Source organism: Hydractinia symbiolongicarpus, chromosome 8 (genome assembly GCF_029227915.1).
Source record: "Hydractinia symbiolongicarpus strain clone_291-10 chromosome 8, HSymV2.1, whole genome shotgun sequence".
In the NCBI taxonomy this organism is placed as follows: domain Eukaryota; kingdom Metazoa; phylum Cnidaria; class Hydrozoa; order Anthoathecata; family Hydractiniidae; genus Hydractinia; species Hydractinia symbiolongicarpus.
In genome coordinates, this window is record NC_079882.1 from 23784785 (window position 1) to 23805786 (window position 21002).

The 21002-nt window shown below is 34.1% G+C and overlaps 2 protein-coding genes across 2 annotated transcripts; one reads left to right on the top strand and one right to left on the bottom strand.

Annotated features, from left to right (window-relative positions):
* Positions 1–4671, top strand: LOC130656074 (uncharacterized). The gene is made up of 4 exons (XM_057458915.1): positions 1–521; positions 1906–2103; positions 2322–3674; positions 4474–4671. Exons 2-4 carry the CDS (start codon positions 2031–2033, stop codon positions 4560–4562), a joined length of 1515 nt encoding a protein of 504 aa, XP_057314898.1. The 5' UTR covers positions 1–521; positions 1906–2030; the 3' UTR covers positions 4563–4671.
* Positions 4672–5983: 1312 nt separating this feature from the next.
* LOC130656073 (WD40 repeat-containing protein SMU1-like) lies at positions 5984–16464 on the bottom strand. Its single transcript, XM_057458914.1, has 13 exons — positions 16359–16464; positions 10163–10229; positions 9938–10081; positions 9701–9853; positions 9570–9621; positions 9209–9396; positions 8834–8974; positions 8653–8748; positions 8181–8308; positions 7746–7872; positions 7149–7316; positions 6777–6929; positions 5984–6360 (listed from the first exon to the last, which is right to left on the bottom strand). Exons 1-13 carry the CDS (start codon positions 16385–16387, stop codon positions 6262–6264), a joined length of 1545 nt encoding a protein of 514 aa, XP_057314897.1. The 5' UTR covers positions 16388–16464; the 3' UTR covers positions 5984–6261.
* Between the last annotated feature and the right edge of the window lie 4538 nt (positions 16465–21002).

Below are 21002 nucleotides of genomic sequence, written 5' to 3' on the forward strand. Positions count from 1 at the left end.
TTTAAAATTCGGATTATGTTTTGGACAAACGCCCGTTGAGAGGGAGAGGCGTTTATAAAAAGAGACGTTTATCGAAAAAATCATTGAAGTTAAGGGATTGTAGTAGAGAGGGCGTTTATTTGAAGCATTATGGTAAACCCATTTTAATTTCTATAGAAGCAATAACAAACAGTGTTTTCTTAATGTATTTTTACTTTTATTTGCTTCAACAATACATTTATTTACAAAAATCAGTGATGTTATATCTAAAGAAAATACATTGTGTACCTAAGCAGTGCTCATACATACTTAGTTGTTAGATCTTCTAGGTGCACTACGAAGGAATGTAACCGTCTTTTTAATCATGGAAAAAAGACAAAATTAAACCAACCACTGGATAGATTGAAATTCAAATTACGAGCATACTACCCAACAAAAATCGTAACGTATAAAGTAACTTCAGCTCTGTCGTCACTTTCAAATCCATGAAAGTTCAAATTTAACTCTCAAATACATATTTACAAAGCTTGCCCTTTTTAAAGGTACGTACAATATCATCCACCTTTTTTTATCTTTTTTTAATGTGGTTTTATAGTTTAAAAATAAGCAGCGGATTTTCATGACTTTGTGCTTAACAGAGCTGCTTTCAATACTGGTTTCGGCTTAATTCAGTAAATACTAAGTAATCAAAACAAGGTAATGATTTAATAACCGACTGATTATAGTATTGTATAATATAATGTTTATAATCTATATTATAATACACGTAAACGTCTGTCCGTCTGTCTGTCACGCAAAATGGTAGCTTAGCTGCACAAGTAGCGAAACGCACAGAATGTGGTATAAAAAGGTCGGGCTAACCCATGGATTTTTTCACCGACTAGTTTAATAGAAAAATAACAACACAGAAATAATTGGTTGCTGTTAAGTAAAACAGAGAGTCTTGTTTACATTGAGCTAGCATTGAATTTATGAACAAAAGTTATGGATTCGTAAATTCTTTTCACGTCTTTCTGATAAAGACAAATAATAAGTACTTGATGGGGGAACATTGGTAGTTAAATTCATAACCTAACACTCAATAATAACTGTCTACTCCGTCCATAAAAGGTGTTCTCATCCGTATATTGTAGTTGTTGTTTCATGTTACGTCTTCTTTTAAAATACACAGCTATAAAAAACAAAGTTATTATTATTTTGAAATTTTGTAGTAGAACGTATCTGCAGTTTACAGCCAGCCACTCATTTATTCTGAAACATCTTTTCCCTCAAGCAGGAAAATTAATTTCCATTAAATACAAACTCAGACCAAAGTGCTTCCGACCTTTTCCTGTCTAGAACGGGAAATGCAGTCGTATGGAAATATACCTTTAGCAACATATCTGATCTCCACGCTAAATACGGTTTAAACATTCTTTACTGTGGCACGAGTGTTGCTAATAAAGATCTCGGTAGATTAAATCGCTAAGACCAATATCGACCTGACATAAATATAGATAACACATGGGATTTCTCGGCTTTGTTATGTGGGAGGGACACAAAAACACGTTTACGTGTGTGTTTAAAGTGAGAAATGATTTTCATTGTTGTTTTAAAGTAATTGTTCGACAAACGGAACTTCAATAATGTGTATTTGTACCGGGAATGTGTGAGTTTCGTCGTGATTTTGTGAAAAAGAATTTTAATTGCAATCTTTGGGTTTTGTTAAAACCACATAAGCACACTGACTTTGTTTTGCCACTAACATTAGGATAAGATTGTTAAATAAAAATACTTTAACAACAAGATTCTGATATGTTTGCGTAAAATATCGACAGTAAAAAAGTTTAGATTCAAATTTACTTGAGTAGAAGTTACTCAATCAGTCAATCATGTCAAAGTAATTACGCGATTTTATAGCTGTCAATTTAATCATCTCTATAATAGATGAATTACACAAACTGCAAGCTTTGTGAATGCTATCAGTGAAGCTACACTACGAATTGTGCAAGAAATTGCTAAATTGCTTTTATGTTCATTGAAAATAAAATAAAAGAACACGTTAATGAGGCATGATGGAGTGTCAGCAGGAATTAAAAAATAGACGGATTTGTAAAAACATGAAACACAAGAAAAGACATATAGGTAAGCATTTATGAAAATACTTGTTTCTATTTCATTTCTTTTTCTATTGTGTATCAGTTCCTTCCTTTTGTTACTTTCTGGAAAAAAATCAAATTTGAAATAACTTGTGACTTTTATGGTCACGTTCTTGATCAAAGCGTAGACGGCTTATCCACGAACGACCGTTAGTTCTAAAAGTGCGGCTCAGATTTTTTTTGTATATTTTTCTTTTTATTAAGATAATCGAATTGCAATATGTTTTAAGTCGTTGGTAATATCAGCGGCAGTTGTTTGTTTTTGGTGGTCGACATGGAATTTATTTGACCATCTTGACACGTTAGACTCGAGAAGCAACAGCTATTATGGTTTTCTTTACGGCTATGGTTTCATATTAACAGCCAGTTTAATGTTCTTCATATTCAGATCAATTTTGAAATCAACTCTTGCGAAATATTATGGAATTATTTCCAAAGAAATACGTAATAATGTTATTATTACCACCACAGAGTATGAGCAGAAACCTAACACGTCTACGTCCTATTTTCTTCTGAAAGGTTTTTTCCCTATTTTTATATACATTTTAATATTGGGATTAATCAATATATGGAGAGGTTTCTTTGCCACATACTGGCATATCGCAGATGTCTTGCACGAAAGTTACCATGTTCCACAGATGCTTAGTTTGATGTTGCTACAGATAACAGCGATTATGAGTCTCTTCTTCACTGAAAATAACAATTCAATCGTTTTGTGTCCAAATCATCCAGCTTACCAACACGACGAACTGTATTACTTAGATGCTCTGTTTAGTTTTGATATACTTCGTGAACAAACTGGAAGCTGTAGGGCTATGCAGAATTTAGATAAACATAAATCAATGGATAGTCAGACTGCAAATGCTGATGCAACAGCTTGTTCTTCCTGTAATCCAACATTCGGATCATCATCCTTCAAAAAGACAGTGATTAGGTTTACTACCACTGAGTTTAGTATCAGTGAAGTGCTAATGTTATGGTTGTTAGGTTTTCATAAACAAGAGATGTGTTGTTTTTCCAATGGATGCACTCCAGATCAAAAGAGTGCTTTGCAAATAGCAGATCCATACGTAGTTAAAATATCTAGAGCGAAGAAATGTACTGTAGATGTTGCTATTGAACCAAAAACCTGTCCACTTCATAATGAGAACCATAAAATGACGAAAATTCACCCAGCCTCTACAAACACCTGTAAAACACCTAACATAACTAAAAATTGCTCAAAGTGTTATCTTGCGTGCTTAATGGTTTGTTTTTACCAAATTCACCATAAACATTTGTATCTTCACATGTTCGCATGCATGTTTTGGAGCACGACGTGGAGAATGTACGAATATGCAACAAACTACGTGTTTCATCAGAAACTCACCAATATACCTGGTTTGCTGTTGATTATCTTCGTATCTCAGTGCTTAAATCATTTGGTTTTGCTTAAATTTAAGGAATGTACATCCAGAAAGTATTTGAGGATTTTCTACACGTATATAAGCATGATCAACACAGTATGTATTTGGGCATCAGTGTGGTATACATGTGATCTGTTATCTTCTCAATTAGGTATGACTCTATAATTCTGCTGGTTCTGCAATTCACGTTTAATTGGCGATATTGCCTTAAGGAAAAAAGAAATACATAATTTTTGAAGAAGTGCTACTGTAAAATGAACAGTTCGCAAAAGCCGTACCGCACAAAATAATTGACCAGTCAGTACTAATGAAAAAAACTAAAGAGAATTGTTCCAATTCGCAAAACTTACTTCTCGCGATACGAGTCAATCATATGCGTAAATTATTTGAGGACAAAAAAAAATTAAGTTGCTTGATTTGCAAAAATATAATGTTGCCTGCATGAAACTGGTAAGTAGGATAGGGATAGGAAAATATTATGGCAAACTCGCACAAATGTAAAATTCATTATAACTCTATCTCTCATTGGTTATGCTACTGGCGTCGTATCTGTAACATTAATCGTTTTACTTTCCCCCACAACATTCGCGAGATTTCATTTTCGCAAAAGCTTTGTGAACACCTGTTTCGGGAAAGTTCCTTTTTCGCGAAATAATAAAAGAAGATATCTGTAAACATTTTCATGGAAAATTTCTTTCCCCTCCGCTTTGTAGCTCATTATTTCAATTCCCGTCCTCAGCGCCTCCTGGTCATTGAGTCACTATTACGGAGTTTAAATTCATCAAAAAAGCAAAATCCGCTGGAAATGCGCTGTAAATACTACCTTTAAAATTAAATTTAAGTAACTTGCTGTCTTTTACTTTCAAGATGTGATACATCAATGATAGTAAACTTGTTTTCTTGTTATGATTTGACTTATACTGAACTTATTAGGTTATTTTTGAATTTAGACAAGAGGTTGACAATATTTGCATCAGCACATATTGTAACATTTGGTGGACTCGCCATGCTTGGAATATCAATCAACGTTTCTCTTTGATAAAACATTACATGTACAGGATTTTTTGATGATCTAGTTTAATTTAACATAATGCTGTTGTACCCAATCAATATTTTTCTATTACATTTAAATAAAATTTAGAATTTTAGACGACGACATTTTTATTTAAAATATCTGATATATCTAGTTACACTTGAATCCCGCTAAAGCAGACAACGTCTGAAGCAGATAGCTCTATGGACAGTGGTACTTTAGAATGAATATATTGAGTCTAAACTCTTATCGAAAGGTCTCTATAAAGCGGAAACTCAATACGACGGGTAATTTTTGCACCAAAAGAAAGTACTCACCATAAACGCTAGCTTTAATGCCGACATTTTAAATAGACTGACGACAAAATAATAATCGATATTTTTTCATTTCTTCATTTCAGACATTTTACAACTGCTCATTCGACAACTTTTATGAATGTTCTTTATGCGCAAATAGTGTCTTAATTTACAAGCCTTTTAAAGCCTGAAAATCTTTTTCGGTCGAAATTCGGCTTTAAACTATATTTTTGAGATTAATTTGGCTGTAATAAAATTGAAAACTGTATACCAGTCTAAAAAAACAAAATCAGAAGAACAACATTACATTGCAAAGCAGAAAGGCTTCTCCTCGAAGTATCAATGTTGTTTATTTTTTAATTACACTTAATTAAACGCTCCACCCTCCCCCTCGCAATTGGTAATTTCCAATACATTTTGTTTTCAAGATATGTACGCTCGCTATCAGCCACACTTTATTTCAACCGGGAAGGAATATCAGCTCATCAAAGCTGTTAATCTTATATGCATCAATTTTTTAAAAGAACTATTTTTGGTCCAAACAATTGTTAGCTAAGAAAAAAAGCGATGGTTTGTTTGGTACCGGTTGGTAGCGATTTTCCTCGTTTTTTTCGAAACATGGGGCGCTTCTATACAACCAAGTATCAGGTTGTTATGGCGGTTCAACAGTGGGGCGCTATTCTTCTTCAAGGGTAAGCACTAATTTTGTTTTGCACAGTTTGAACTTATAAATCATGCAATGCTAGAGTTTTTGTCACATTGCAAGGTTTACAACACGAAAAATTGGCATTTTTAAGCATTTTTAAAGTCCCTGAACCCCTTAAAAAAGACAAACTCTTCAAGACTTTTTCGAAACAACGATAAATGTTCCATGTTTTCATGGACATCCAGTTCGAATTATAGTTTTCACAGTCGTCAAAGTCCAGCCCTGTTAATATGATAGACTATGCTACAGGGTATCTACAATTTGTTAAATATCATACAAAACTTTCATTACTTGGACATACTAGGACATTTTCCAAAGTTTATTGGAAATATCTGCATATCCTAGGATTGCGAGTGACATGAACTACACAAAACAAACTTTCAGTTCCCAAACCTTTCCTAATTGAAACTCTGTGACAATTAAAATTATTAAAAACAATATTTATTCTGAGTTTGAGTTAAACGTATACAACTTTGTCATAGTTTAACATAAAAAATGTTGCATCTTCTATATGTGACAATCCATCACATTACCATCGTGACTATGATATACAACTTTAGGCTGTCTTTGTCAGCTCAATATTTTCAAGTCTTATTTACACGTAAACTTCTTCAAACATATACTACTTCTGGTAAGATATTTTAAAGTTCTTCGTTGTGTTCAAACGTTGCTTCTTATTTTGCTTCTATGAAAACAATTTTTTTTAAGCTTTCCATAATTTCATAGTTCCATCCTCAGAAAACGTCGATAACAAATTCTGATGAGGATGATGACACACGCCTAAAGCGTATTTTTCGTGAACCTATTAGAAAAAAACACACGATATATTACAAGTTGTCATTAACTATTTTATGAACATCTTATTAACAAAACAACAAAGTTTGATAGATTTTACCCTTAAAGGGAACCCAAGGTATAAAATGATGTTAAACTTATGTTGATATAGAGCTTAAAAAGGTTGTTAACAAATCTTTTTAAATTTTTAAAAAAGCTCTTTTTGTTCTCAAGATACTCACATTTAAAGAATATTAGATTTAATTATGCTGCATATATTATGATGTCATATTGAAGTAATGGCAAATTTTGACATTTTCTGTCCCTTTAAGAAAACCGACCAACATTGATGTGAAGTCTTAGCAAAACTGATCAAAATTAAGGTCAAGTCTTTATAATAAATTTACTTCAAGCATCCATGAACAAGATCAAGATATATCTTACTATCATAGTTCGTTCTAATTTTCCAGTGCTGGTACTAAAGCAGTATAGCACAAAATCTTCGCCAACGCAATATATCCATTCTCCATGTGGTGACACTTCACAGCAAACGAAGTCTCCACCCTCGCGCTTTCCCGATGTAAACGTCCGTACAACCTGATAGAAAGGAAGAAAATAACCGTAAAATGAAATATAAAATTTATGTTTCAGTGCAAAAAGCAACGAAAACGAAAAGAGCAAGTAGAATTTTAACTAAACCAAGAACAACACGAAAACAAAATATCCGTAAGCACAATAATAACAATAACAGAAGTAACAGACGTTGACGACAAAAAACAAAACAGTAACACCAACCATGGCGACGTTCAAACTAACCTGTCCCTGCATATTCATAATGAAAACAGTGCTCGATTTGTTGCACAGTACAAATTGGTCAACGGCTCTCGGTAGAGCGTGTACGGAATTAATTCGGATTCCGGCTGATGAGCCACCAATACCGCCTTGAAACGTATGCAAACATTCTGCAGATTTGGCGCTCCATACCTAAATATAAGGCGCAAGTCGACCTAAACAAGGCTGAAAAGTTGAAAGACTCGATTACCCAGAATAAAAAACCTGCTTCGCATAATCATTGTTTCCACTGATGAAACCCGCCTACATACGCATGCGCTATTCATTATATGCCTTATTGAACAAAAAATGTCAATTGGGTCTTTTTGCCGTCTTTACATAAAAAAAAAACGAAATTTAAAATATAAACAAGTGACGAAATTTTCTTTAGGTAACGAATATTTTGTCGGACGCAACTTTTGCCCAACATTTGCCCGATAAGGTAAATGCGTATCGCATTACATCTCCATGGGTAAAATTATTATTTATTGATTCATTCGTTCACCTTTACGTGAGTGAAATAATCAAATAATAATAAAAAAACCCACGCGCATGGAATACTTGTAATCACACTGTACTTACTTTCACTGTACCATCGCTGCTGCAACTTATGATTTGGTGACAATCCTGTGTAAACATAGCATGATTGACGAAGGAAGTATGACCACGGAACTCTTTCAACGTTCTTCCAGATTTAAGCCCATGTAATCTTTAATAACGAATGAAAAAAACATACAGCGGAGCACAATAAATTTGCGCAAAAAATCAAATCACATAACAGTTGATGAGTCACGCCAAAAACTGTCAGAAATAAGAAACGTCCGCCATGGAGCAAGTTGTCTTACGATATTAGAACGCTCATATTAATAGAACCCGACACTTCTCCACGGACATTCTAACGAGAAACGCATGACTATTTCATTAGAAATACAAAAATGTTAACCAATCCGTTAATTTCACGCTAAATGAAGGATAACATAACTAATCAATGGGACAAAATTGTATGCGTATTCTTACCTTAAAGTGTGGTCGTAAGATGTGCTCAATATTTGACTGGAATCTTTAGAAAACTGGACAGATGTAACACCTTTAGTATGAGCTGTTGCTAATCTTCGCAAACACTGTCCAGATTGTATTTTCCAAACCTGGTTATGTTGAACAGTATACGACAATAAAACAGCCGCCAATTAACGGCAAAACATACAACAATTATAACGACAGAAGAGAAATACTCGGTTTGCTTTTTAAAATATCAGTTTATCGTCATGCTGGAAAATTTAAGCTCGTTTTGAGGAGATATATCAGCAGTTTTTGTAACAAAGCTGACTGTGATGAAATTGATAAAATGCATTACAAATCTCTATGTATTTTTTCTGTGAAACAGAAATATAAAAAAAATAGAGCACACAACAGAAAAAAAAACTTAGGTTAAATCAACACTTTCAAAAAATTTCTGTTGCTTCACGTGAAATGTACAAATTTTAGTTACTTTAATCTTTCCATCTTGACTTCCCGAAACCAACATCTCACTGTCTCGGCTAAACGCCAAACATAAAACGGCATCTTCCATCAACATAAAATTATCCTAGATTCAGATAAGCATCACAAAAATTGTCAAACACAACTGCAAAAAATTGGAAGACGAAAAAAACAACCTTTCAACATCCTACCTCTGCTTGATACTTGAGATCCTTTCGAATTTTACCAGTTTGATAATTCCACACTTCGATGAATCCATCAGCACTACCAGTGACAAGAAACTGACCATCAGGTGAAAATATAGACGACGTGGGGTGAGATTTCGTACCAAACTATGTAAAAAATAAAGTATAAGTTTACAATTGTAAATTAACCTTATTTTTAAAGCACGGAAATTATGTGAAAAATATATTTCTACAGTTTAAACAAAAGAAACGCATCTGTATTTTAACAAAACCCCAGAATTTCACTATTATTTAGTTTAAACTTGTGCACCAAATTAAGTACGAACGGAATAAGGTATACACATCGCAATATAAAGAAAAAATGCATGGAGCATTTTATACCTTGACTGTTTTACTAAGAAATGTTGGACATTTTTCTTCTTCCATTCCTTTCTGTGCAGCTTTACCTCGAAACAAATCAATTGATGTACCAGGCGGTAGAAGACCCTGGTATTGCTGCCATTTTAACGACTGTCCCAATAAAGCAGTGAGTCGACTCGGTGGAACAACGTTAACTTCACCAGCCAATGCTAGAAAAAAATAACAAATCAAAAAACAATAATACTGAACAAAATTTAAAAAAATACCTTTTAATCATAACAAACTACAACGAATGAGAATAGTAAAACTGTTTTTTTTCTTTCACTCTGTCTGCAAAATTTTGAGTTTAAAATTAACAGTTAAAATTAAAGTTAAAACGAACCCTGGGCAATAGCATGTCTTCTCTTCTCTTTACTACTTCCATCGGGATAGGCCTAAAAACAGAGATTTAGTTGATTCTTTGCACTTAACCACGAAAATTTTCATTAGTCACAATACTGTAATAAACCAAACCTCTCTTGGATCAAAATACGATCTAGCTAACAGGTTTTCCAGCCTCAAAAATCTGTCTGCTTGCTGTTTTTTCAACATAAGCATAGGGTCTGTTTGCCGGAGAAGAGATCTGGCTGCTCCAAGTTCGCGTAATTCGATCAGCTCTACCACAATCTACAAACACAAATTTGATACTCAACAAACACGTATTTACAGGCACAAAACATATATGATATATGTAATAAAAATAATATGAACCTGTTCATAAAGGTCGATTAAGGTTTTATCTGGCAATTTAAGTGATTGGATAGCCTGTAACACGATGTCCCAATGTCCATTATTTATATCCGATACAAATCCTTCAACACTGTCCACAGTATTCAGCGTAATGCTTGTTTCTTCCTAGTTCAATACAATCAGAGAAAAAAAACATCAACATTTGGCAAAATACAATGAGGAGCCAATTCAGCAAAAACTACTAACCTGTAGCGTTTGCAGGGTACGTCTTAAATTATTTTCTTTCAAATATTGTTCAATCAATCGAATTACACTACAAGCAAGAAAAGTTTTAATGTTTTCATACTGCATTTAAAGAAAACAATAACTAACAAAAACCGAGACAAAAATTAACTATATATATACATAATAAAACTTTTAATTATTATTTGGTCTAGGGTTTCTTCAAAGATACTATAATCTTTCATAACTTTTAATAAGTTTGTCCAAATTGAATCAAACTTGGCATACTATAGTAAATTTGTGCTTATGTCAGCACTTTTTCTTTGACGTCAGTGCTTGAAATTTGTCCATAATAGTAATAGTAATCATACATAATAGTATGATTTTTTTCCAATTTTGGGTAAAATCCGCAAAAAACAAGGAAAAACAAATTAATTATATCCAAAATTTTGAGAATAATTCCCTTCGATAAAATAAAGTTGTGTTGTAACTTTCATGTTCTAAGAATAATCCCAAAGAAAGTTATTATATTTTACGGATTATAAGGATTTCGTAGAAATTTGTAGGGGTTGTTTTGAGTAACAGTTTCACAACATGCGTCTCCAACAAAAGTTTTTCAAAATAAAAATCATACATATGTATTTAATTTTTTTATTTGATTGCTTAGCTATGTGAGAACATATGCATAATTATTTATTTTTTCAAAAAAAAATATTCGATTTTAGAGAACATTTGTTTCACTTTGCAGCCAGAAGACATCTCTTCTAGTTATAACAGTCAGTAATAATTGCAGTGCGCCTGAAATAATACGTAATAATAGGGTCACATGCCACAAAAAGAGACTGGAGGTAGTTTGATAAATTTTAATGAAGAATGAGGTTGAAGCAACGGCCAAGCGTCATATTGTGCAGCATTAATTTCGGGTGGGTCACACACTGAGCTAACAGAGCTTAGGGATCATCCACAAAATTCATAGCAATTCGTGTTAAAAAAATTTCTAGATGCTATACGAATTTTCTTTTGCCATACAGTAATTAAATTTGTATGAAAGTTTTCTATAATCGTATAAAATTCGTATGAGTTTTAAATTAAAACAAAAATTCTTTTTTAATTTGATTAGTATGTTTTTTTCAAAAAAAAATTGTTACAGATTTTATTAAATTCGTATATGAGTTTTTAAAAAAAATTCGTTTGAGTTTTTATAATTAAATGCGTATGTTTTTTTTTAGATAGGAATGTTTTTTTAGATCGCGTTTTAAAAATCTAAGAACGAAGAACGGCGAGCTTTGTTATATCGCAATTTTAAAGTTTATGAACGAAAAAGCGGCGATTGAAATGCTTTGTTAGATCGTATTTTAAAAATTTAAGAACGAAGAACAGCGATAGAAATGCTTCATTAGATCGTGTTTTAAAAGTTTAAGAACAAAAAGCGGAGATAGAAATGCTTTTTTAGATCGCGTTTTAAAAATTTAAAAACGATGAACAGCGATAGAAATTCTTCGTTAGATCGCATTTTTAAAGTTTAAGAACGAAAAGCGGCGATAGAAATTCTTTGGTACATTGTGTTTTAAAAGTTAAGGAACGAAAAGCAGTGAGAGATAATTATTTAATTTCACATTATAAGTTTAATCCTTCGAAATTCGCACGAACAGCATTTAGAGATGGTTGTTTGTAAGTTCTAATCATTTGAAGTAATAAGAACAGCATTTAGAAATTGTTAATATTTATTTCAAGGCTAGCTGCATAGCGAAAAGTTAGATTTCTATGATGAAGAAAAAATATTGAAAATTAAATTCGTATGACCATTCGTTTAAAAATTCGTATCGCAATTCGTATTGGAAAATCTTAATAATTCATATGAAAATGCGTATGAAAATTCGTATAAGTAAGAATATAATTCGTATGACAATTCGTATGACAATTTGTATGAAAATTCGTATGGAAATTGTATAAAATTTGTATAGAATTTCTTTAAAATCGTATAACTAATTAACATTATACGAGTTGTATACAGTTTTTATACGAATTATAAGCAATTAAATTCGTATATATTCGTATGTATAAAATGTCATCTGAAATTTGTAGATGACCGCTTAGGGGATTGGAAATGAATATGAAGCATTTCCGATATGTTATCAGTTGGCATATAAGAACGCTCAATTACCCCTATTGCAAATTATACTATTGATGACCATGTTAGAGCGTCTATTAAGCAAAATAATTGGGGGCTATTTTAAAGGGAAGTGGTTCTGACTTGCGGTGTTGGTTAAGTTGTTGGTTTCTCTTTTTTACACAGGGTCTATTTGTCTCATACACGTGACAAATGGCCATATTGGTGTACAAACATATCTGTACTTATCAAGACCAGACGATAATTGTTTATCATAGCCGTTAACAAGTTTCAAAGGTGTAAACACTGACCATATTCAGCGACTCAGTTTGACGACATAACAATTTCATCATCATTATCATCATTCTCAGCTTAAAGTCCGTTTTCCATCCCAGCATGCGTTGGACGGGGTATATTAATGAGCCTGTTCCAATCTGATCTAGACTGTTTTAGATTTAAACTCAACTTCCTCTGTATCAAGTCTGTCCTTATAACCTCCTGCCAAGTCTTTCTCAGTCTGCCTCTGGGCTTAGCCCCAGGAACTATCAAGTCTCCACACTTTCTTACCCAATTATCCCCCTCCATTCTTTCCAAGTGCCCCAGCCAATTCAATCTTCTTATCTGGATAACATCTTTAATTCTACGGATACTTAGCCTGCTTCTTAGCTCATCTGAACTCTTTCTGTCTCTCAGACTGGCGTTACACATCCACCTAAACATTCTCATATAATTCCTTTCTAAACGGTCAAGATCTCCCTGCTTCGCTGCCCATGTCTCACTACCGTACAATATAACACTTCTTACACAGGCCTCATACAACCTACCTTTTAACTGAAGTGACAAGACTCTGCTAGTCAACAAAGGAAGTAACTTTCTGAACTTTTTCCAAGCAGAACCTATCCAGCAAGTAACACTTCTTCCAACACGCCCTTCACTGCCCAACATATCACATAAGTAACAGAAGTTCTCAACTATCTCTAACGAGCCACTGTTGTACATCATTGAAGCTGGAAATACTTCATTCTCTAAAATCTCACCTTTGCAACGCTTGCATACAAACTGAATGTCAGCTCTTAACCTTCCACCAATACTACTGCACTTCTTATGTACCCAATGCTTGCAAGTCTGACAAAAAATTAAGTTACTACAAACCCCTTTCCTGCAAACTCCACAAGGCCACTTTCCAACTACAAGGTCACACTTGGCTGCAATGCTACTAATCATGACTTTAGACTTTGCTATGTTCACCCTTAGCCCTTTCTCTTCTAGTCCTTTCTTCCACTTCTCAAACTTTTCATTGTTTCACCATTGTTTCACCATTTATTTGGTGAAATATTAATTAAGGTGAAAAGTTTCCGTACTTTAGGTGTAGTAACCCTAACAGAGCTAGAAACATTTTGGAGTTTTAAAAAAATGTTGGAAAGTTTGAGCAAAGATAATTTTTTGGAGCAAAATCTAGATAACCTAAGCATCATACGAGGACAGATTTTTATTGTTACCTTTTGTTAGCTAATTATATATTATTCCATTTTCACTTTTTTTAGCATTCTTTCCCCAACGAACTAAGTTTGTTTTCACTTAGTGAAATTTTAAAAATGGCGGATGTAGCACAAATGTGATTCGTTAATAAAGCCGAATGTCAATCATCAATTATAGAAACAAAGCTGAACCGAATCGCAGAATATGGGCGAACCCACTCTAGGTAAGTTTTGAAATACTGGCAAGATCGGCTTCGCAAGAGGGTGCTGATAAGCCGCAAACGCCCAGACGACTTTTTGAATTAAATTGGTGGTTGTCATCGGAAACTGTCTGCACTTTCCAGAAGTGCAATATCATGCGGATGATAGTTGGAAGAAGCCGCTTGAAGATAAAGGAGTTAATAAAGTTTATGTATAAAATATTTATCAAGCAAATCTTGTTATAAACTATAAAAAACAGTTCTTTTAAGAACTTTGCTATCACATAATAAGTTTATTTAATTTTTATAGTTTTTTGAATCATTGGCTAAACTATAGAATACCCCCGTAAAAAAATTAAGACTATAAAACTCTGCAAGGCAATAATAAAAAAAAGTAAACTAACAAATATACCAGCAGCAACGCAGCTACGCAAAGCTCATTTCTAGATTAACACACAGTTGGGCAGTTAAACTAAAGTATAATATCAACAAACATACTAAGTTGGTTTGTTACACTAAACATTTCGCAATATAACAACTTCACTTTCATGATTCTATAGTTTAGCCTCAGTGTATACATTCGTGATGACAATTCTTCTCGTTCTTTAAGGTTACTGTAAAGGAAACAATTTTTTTTTCTAGGTTTTTTGCAAAAAATTCATGACATATAGGAAAAAAAATTCTCTTTCCAATGACATATTTTATAGTCTATGAAAATATTTGGAACATCCCTTTTTTCTGGAAAAAGCCTTTTTAGAGCTGTTATATCCTTCACACCTTGAGCATATTTGAGCATATTTTTTGTAAACATTACGCGTAATATGGAACTCCCGAATAAAAATATGCATAAATATTTTTTAGATAGTTTACTTTCACTATCCAATTAAAAAAAATCAAAGTTAAGGAATATGCATATGAGCTCTCTCTGGTGAACCTGACTTCTGTCTATTAATAATACTGAACGTGTGCACGCATATTCAGCATAAAGAAAAAGTTCTCACTTCTATCGTCTATCTGCATACTCAGTTCACACATTTTTATAACACCTACGAAAATCTTTAAAAACAAATATCTCGTTAGTAAATTTCGCATACATGCCTTTATGTTTGTGGTCTCTTTTTCCGAAAGCTTCCTATTGGCTCATTAAAATTTTTGGTAATGAAAAGCTGAATAAATTATGCACAAAAGATTCCCGGATTTTTTTGTATAAATTACTGATTAGCAAATTATGACGACAGAAAGAAAAAAATATGCATTTTTTTGAATGATTATAATTACAAATAATTTCATAACAACAGTATTAGAAAAAAAAAACAGGAACCTTTTTGAATTTAACTTATGCTGAATATAATGGTGTGAAAACGAGAAGTCTGCAACCACACATTCGGAAAAAGAAGCCATTTGAAAACGTACGGTGAAAAAAAATTGGTGTGTGTTTATTTCATTATATTTTCTTTTTGGAAAATTGCCATCTCACGAAAATAGCACCATCAAAAAAGTCTTTCATCAAGCATTCAGAAACAAAAAAACATAAAAAAATATAAAAGTATTGATAAATTATAAGGCTTTTTCTGAGACTACTCATCAAGTGAGTTTTTTCCTTTACAGTAACCTTAAATAGTTTCCTTATTCATTTAATATTTTTAGTTATTAGAAAACATTTATATAATGTTATATAATGTTTTTTTAAACTGGTTTAAAAAAAGCTTTCAACTATATTTCTGAGTAGCTGCATTGCTGCGTAGCTGAGTTGTGCGTTGTTGAGTATCCATGTTGCTCTATTGCTGCGTAGCTGTGTTGCTGAGTAGCTGTGTTGGTGCATAGCTGAGCATCTACGTTACTGTATTGCTGAGTAGCTGGGCATCTACGTTGCTGTATTGCTGAGTAGGTGCGTTGTTGCGTTGCTGAGTTACATAGTTTTAATTTTTTTACGGGGGGTATTCTATAGTAGCTCCGAATCACTAGTGTCTATTTTCTATTTCTTTTTCAGGCATTGTTTGGGTCTATGGGGGGGTTTTTGGGCAAATATATACTTATTTTTTTAAAAAACGGCAAACTCTCCCAAAAACGCCCCCACATTTTACGGCAAATACGGCTTATCTACTAGCCTGGTTAACTAAGCTTTCTTCTTCGAGTTGATAAAATGAGTTTCTCTCAAACTAATTTACTACTGTATAACTCGGGCTGTGGCCACATTAAATTGGACAATTTTTTTGGGATTTTTATGGTATTTTCTTTCCCTGACTTCGCTGGGAGTGATGCTCAAAAATTCAAAATTCCCAACCTTAGCCACAGCTAGCTACACAGGGTCAGTAGAATATTGCAAGCTACAGTTACATCAATTTAAAAGCTTGGGCTTAAAATACATATATATGTTAACCTAGCTATATAGTTTATTTTACAAAGTAAAAAATGGCAATAACATAACTTACTCTGCTGATTCCACTTCCAGGGTCGCCATCTTCAATATAAAACCTCGTGTGAAACTTGCACAGAATTATACACGGGATCCGTGTTTCACTGGGTACATCATCAGCCCCAGGGTCTCGTGATCCCCTGAGTATGAGGCAGGAGAGCCAAAAACAATCCGTCGCAACAGTTTTGCGCTGAACTCGGATTTTCAGTCGCAAATATGTGAAGTCACCCTCTCTAGAGATGGGCACCTGAATTTATTTTTACTATAGTCAGAAATATGATTTTAATGTAATGGTGATTTTCGTGCAGCAGGTAGATAATGTGGTGTGTTGATAAAAGTTTTAAAATAATTTATCAATGCGGTGTGCGAGGAAGAATAGCTAAGTCGAGCTTTTAGCTGCATTTGTAGTTCGTTCATTTGTGTTTGCTGAGATCCTTATTCGTTTTTTGTGGGGTTTCTTGTGTGTTTTAACTTGCATACTTGCACATAAAGTTTTGTAATTTTAAATTTTTTATAAAAATATGTCATGTTATTTTATGCATCCTTTTTTCAACAATAACGCTTTATTAAAATCACGACTTGTTCAAGACGATTATGGGCAACATAATCGAGTTTAATGAAGCGCGCGATATTCAGTTAGGACCCAGTGCCCCTTGATTACTCGACCGTTCATCATTTAAGCTTAAATATTGCGCAAGACAGGCGTGGTTGTGTACTTGCAATCGTCTTCAATTATCATGGCCTCTGGATCCAAACAGCCGAGTATGTCTTTTATGCAGGACGGGGACCTGTTACTCGGTAGTAAGGGCAGGCTTGACGAATAATCGGAAGCTGGCGAACTTATTTTTAACAAATAATATGAAGCCCTACAAGCCCAGCTTAGCCATTCCAGCAGACAAGGTAAGATCTATCCAAACTTGATTAAAGAGGAGAGAGAAGAATCTACTGTCAATGCTTCCTAGTCCCAACGAGGCAGCTACGAAAGTCATCAAATGTTATGCCCAAGTTCCGGAATATTTTGTGCAAAAAGTTCTGAATTGAAAGTACATTGACTTAAAACTTCTGCTGCCAGTTAATTACTAACCTAGCCGCGTCGGAAGAATCATTTGGAGAAAGTTTGCAAAAGTAGATTTAGTTGACATTATGGATTACGCTTTTTGGGACGAAGCCTTCACAGTGTTTTGCGTTAGTGATCACGTCTAAGTTTCCCTAACGCATGCAAGATCTTATGGGTTATAGTTTACTTATGGCAAAGGCAGCCAGGGAGGTGGAAGGTAACGGATGTGCGTTTAAAACAAAGAGAAAGTGGGCGGTGGCTGACACAACTCTTCATGTTTCTACCATCTTAGCCCGTACCAGACCAGCCTTTTTTACCGAGGAGAGCGTTATCAAGGCATAGAAGACTACACGGAACATTGTGCTTAGCTTTTAATTTTGGCTATTGCAAATCTCCTTTTTGTAGGTACCCGTACATGTGTGCCAGATGTGGCGGTCCACATTAGTATGCTGACAGTCCTAGGAATGTCTTGAGCAGCGGGAACAAAGGAAGTAGGAGTGAACACGATACAAACTTGTCCCAGTCATGAAAACAGCGAGGGGGGAAAATAAAAAGCCTCTTTGGACTGTCTCTGATTTGTATTAGTGTTTGCCAACCAAGTCGCCAGAGGTTGTCGTGTTTTAACGGCGCTGCGAGAAATCGACATCAAACTTTTAATAATTTGTAGAGCAAGATGTGTCTCAAAACTGTTTTTGACCTTTTTACTTCTTATTTTTTATCCACATTAGCCTGAGCTGTTCCCTGCAAGTCGCTTCGTTTTTAAAACGATATTAGCTTTTTCTGTATGTGTGATTTAAAACCGACCGTAATTTCTTGTTATTCTTGTGTTCTTAATGCACCATGAAAGGAAAGAAAATAAAGTCTGTAAAAAAAGTTGAACAGTAAAAAAAAGCTCAGTATAATTTGGTTTCAATAATGCCACGGGGAAAGAAGGTAACTTTTTCGAGCGATAATTACAAATTTACGTTTAGTACTCTCCCAAAATGTAAACCTATGTCGCCATCAGAGTAGAGTATCGTTGCTTACGGCATTTTCTTGTTAGTCGCAACTAAAGTCTGTTTAAATTTTTCGAACAAGAGCAGCATATGTACAATATCGTGTCTTACTATCCCCTACAGGCTCTTTCTTTGGTAATTCCCCAACACCCCAAAGTAGCCTTGGCATTAGCTAAACTTGACATTTGTTTTACCAAAAAATAGGTTCTTGAAGCAATCTAAGCTAACTTTGGATGAGTCTCTATGTAGCGAACATCTCTCTATAGCAGACACCTTTAAGATTTCGATGGTGTCCGCTATGAAGACTGCCACACGAATGCCAAAGCCAATAGAGCTTGCCGTTGGAAAGTAAAGTGTCATCAGGCGGGAATGTAACATTTTAGGCCAACAACATGCCATGCTGTTGGCCTAAAATACCACTCTGCATGTTAACATCTGCAATATTCTTGCTGAAGACTTCTTTTTTTATTCTTTATTGTTTTTCTAATTGGCTTAATTATTGTGTTAATTAAACCAAAGATGTCGGCATTTCTTGTCAAAAGCATTCTCAATTCTTTCTTAACATACATACACTATGGTAATGCCATTTGTTGGTACACGCGCACAGAAAGGCATTGGTAAGTCGTGTTGTTTAATGGAAGACTGTATTTCTGCTGATGTTTCCTTTTTTAATTCAATTCAGAATTTTGTAATTTAGCCCTTATGATATACGCACACTCCCTTATGGTGAATTTAATAACCGGGGGGACGAGTTAATAGATGCACTTAATTCATTTAATGATTCTCAATGTAACGATAATTAAACACGTAAATGCTACTATGGTTACAGTGCAGCTTGTTGAGTAACTTTATCGGAAAATAAAAGAAACTCTGGAAAATAAGATTTGTTTATATTTATATTTAGTGCTGTATGCTAACAGAGTTATGGATAAATCATTTAGACGAAAGGTTCTACTTGGTGAAAGCTACGAGTACACAGATATCATTCTAAGCGCATTAAATGCAGAAGAAACCTTTCAGCCGGACAGCAAAATATTAAAATGTCTAAAAAGAATGGAAACTGAATTGAAAAAAAAATCGAGAATTTATGAAAGAATACCGTTTCTTCAAAACACGTTGCTTAAAAGTGACGGTTTATTGAACGCGACACAGAAAGCACATTCAAGGTTTCCTTTAAAATATTGCTCAAAGTGCAGCTCCGAAGTGGAGAGTGGTCTTGAAAACAGCAAAGACAAAACGTATTGTGATATATTGGGACCAATACTGTGTAGAGAGTGCTCCCTCTCGTTGAAGTTGAAAATCCATGCTGAGCAGAGGCGAAGCATTGTAAATCAAAAATTATCTGCAACTAACTTCAACTTTTCATTGACCAAAGAGCAGGCTATCCTTAGCTTAAACTTAACAACTGGTGATCAGGGAAAACAGTGGGGAAGCACCTCACATTTTGGGAACAACGCAGGGTATCATGGCAGCTATAACACACGCGTAATGGAAGAGGGTACTAAAGATAAACTAATACCAATGTTTTGTACGAAGTCGTTAAGAAATAATTTAAAATTAGTTTCGAAAATACGGGCTGAAGTAGAACGAAATAATGCTGGGCAAAATCAAAGAATTAAACGTAAACAAATAGAAAGCCAAAATAGCGACGAAACGCCAATCTCAGAAGACGATATATTTGATTTGAAACATGGGAAAATATTGGCTCCACCAAATTCTAATGTTACACCATGTCATGTTGATATTGTAAGTAGACCGGTTAATCAAGTCAAATCTATTAAACTGCATTTACCCAGAACTGATCTTGATTGGTACCATGACATTTCAGCTAAGATTAAAACCAAGCGAGATATGAAAAAACAAACCAACATCGACGCAGTTCAGCTGGCTTCAAAACTAAGTAACATTTATAGACAGAGGTGTTTACCACCTCTTGCAAGCAAGCAGAGACGTGCCTCGATTTCATCAATTGACTCGATATCCACTTTAAACGAGAGACTTTTAAGAAGTGCGCTTTCGACAGCAGACACGAGTGACTTTGCTTCAATACACTCTTCAACAACATATTCCCCTCCTTTAGTTGACATGGAAGTATGTAGAGACATTCTTTCGCCAATGAAAATAATAGACTTAGATCCGAACATGACATAATTTCTTAAAATATAAAATATATTTCATGATGAGGGTTGTACGTTATACAATCAATGTTAATTACTAACAGATTACATTCGAGTATGTAATACATCATTACCGTAGTGTGAACCCCCATTGTTGGAAGGGAGTTATTGCGGAAGATGAGGTTGTTGGGGGGTAGGTTGCATAATTTGAATTTAGAGAAAATTCTGATAAAACTAGAACTCCTTATATTGTGGCAGGTGATTTCTTATTCTTTGCAGTTGATTTAATAGAGCTAGTTATTTAAATTTTGATCTTTATGACTATATTCCGATTTTAAAGACTCTTAATTCTGGTTTTGCTTTATCGTACTTCTCCATGAGAGTGCAATCAACTCCAAACACTGCTAAACAGACTCATTTCAATTTAACTTTTTTCATGTCGTTAAACTCCCCAAGATTTTGGCCTAATTTGGATCATAATTTTTAATCTG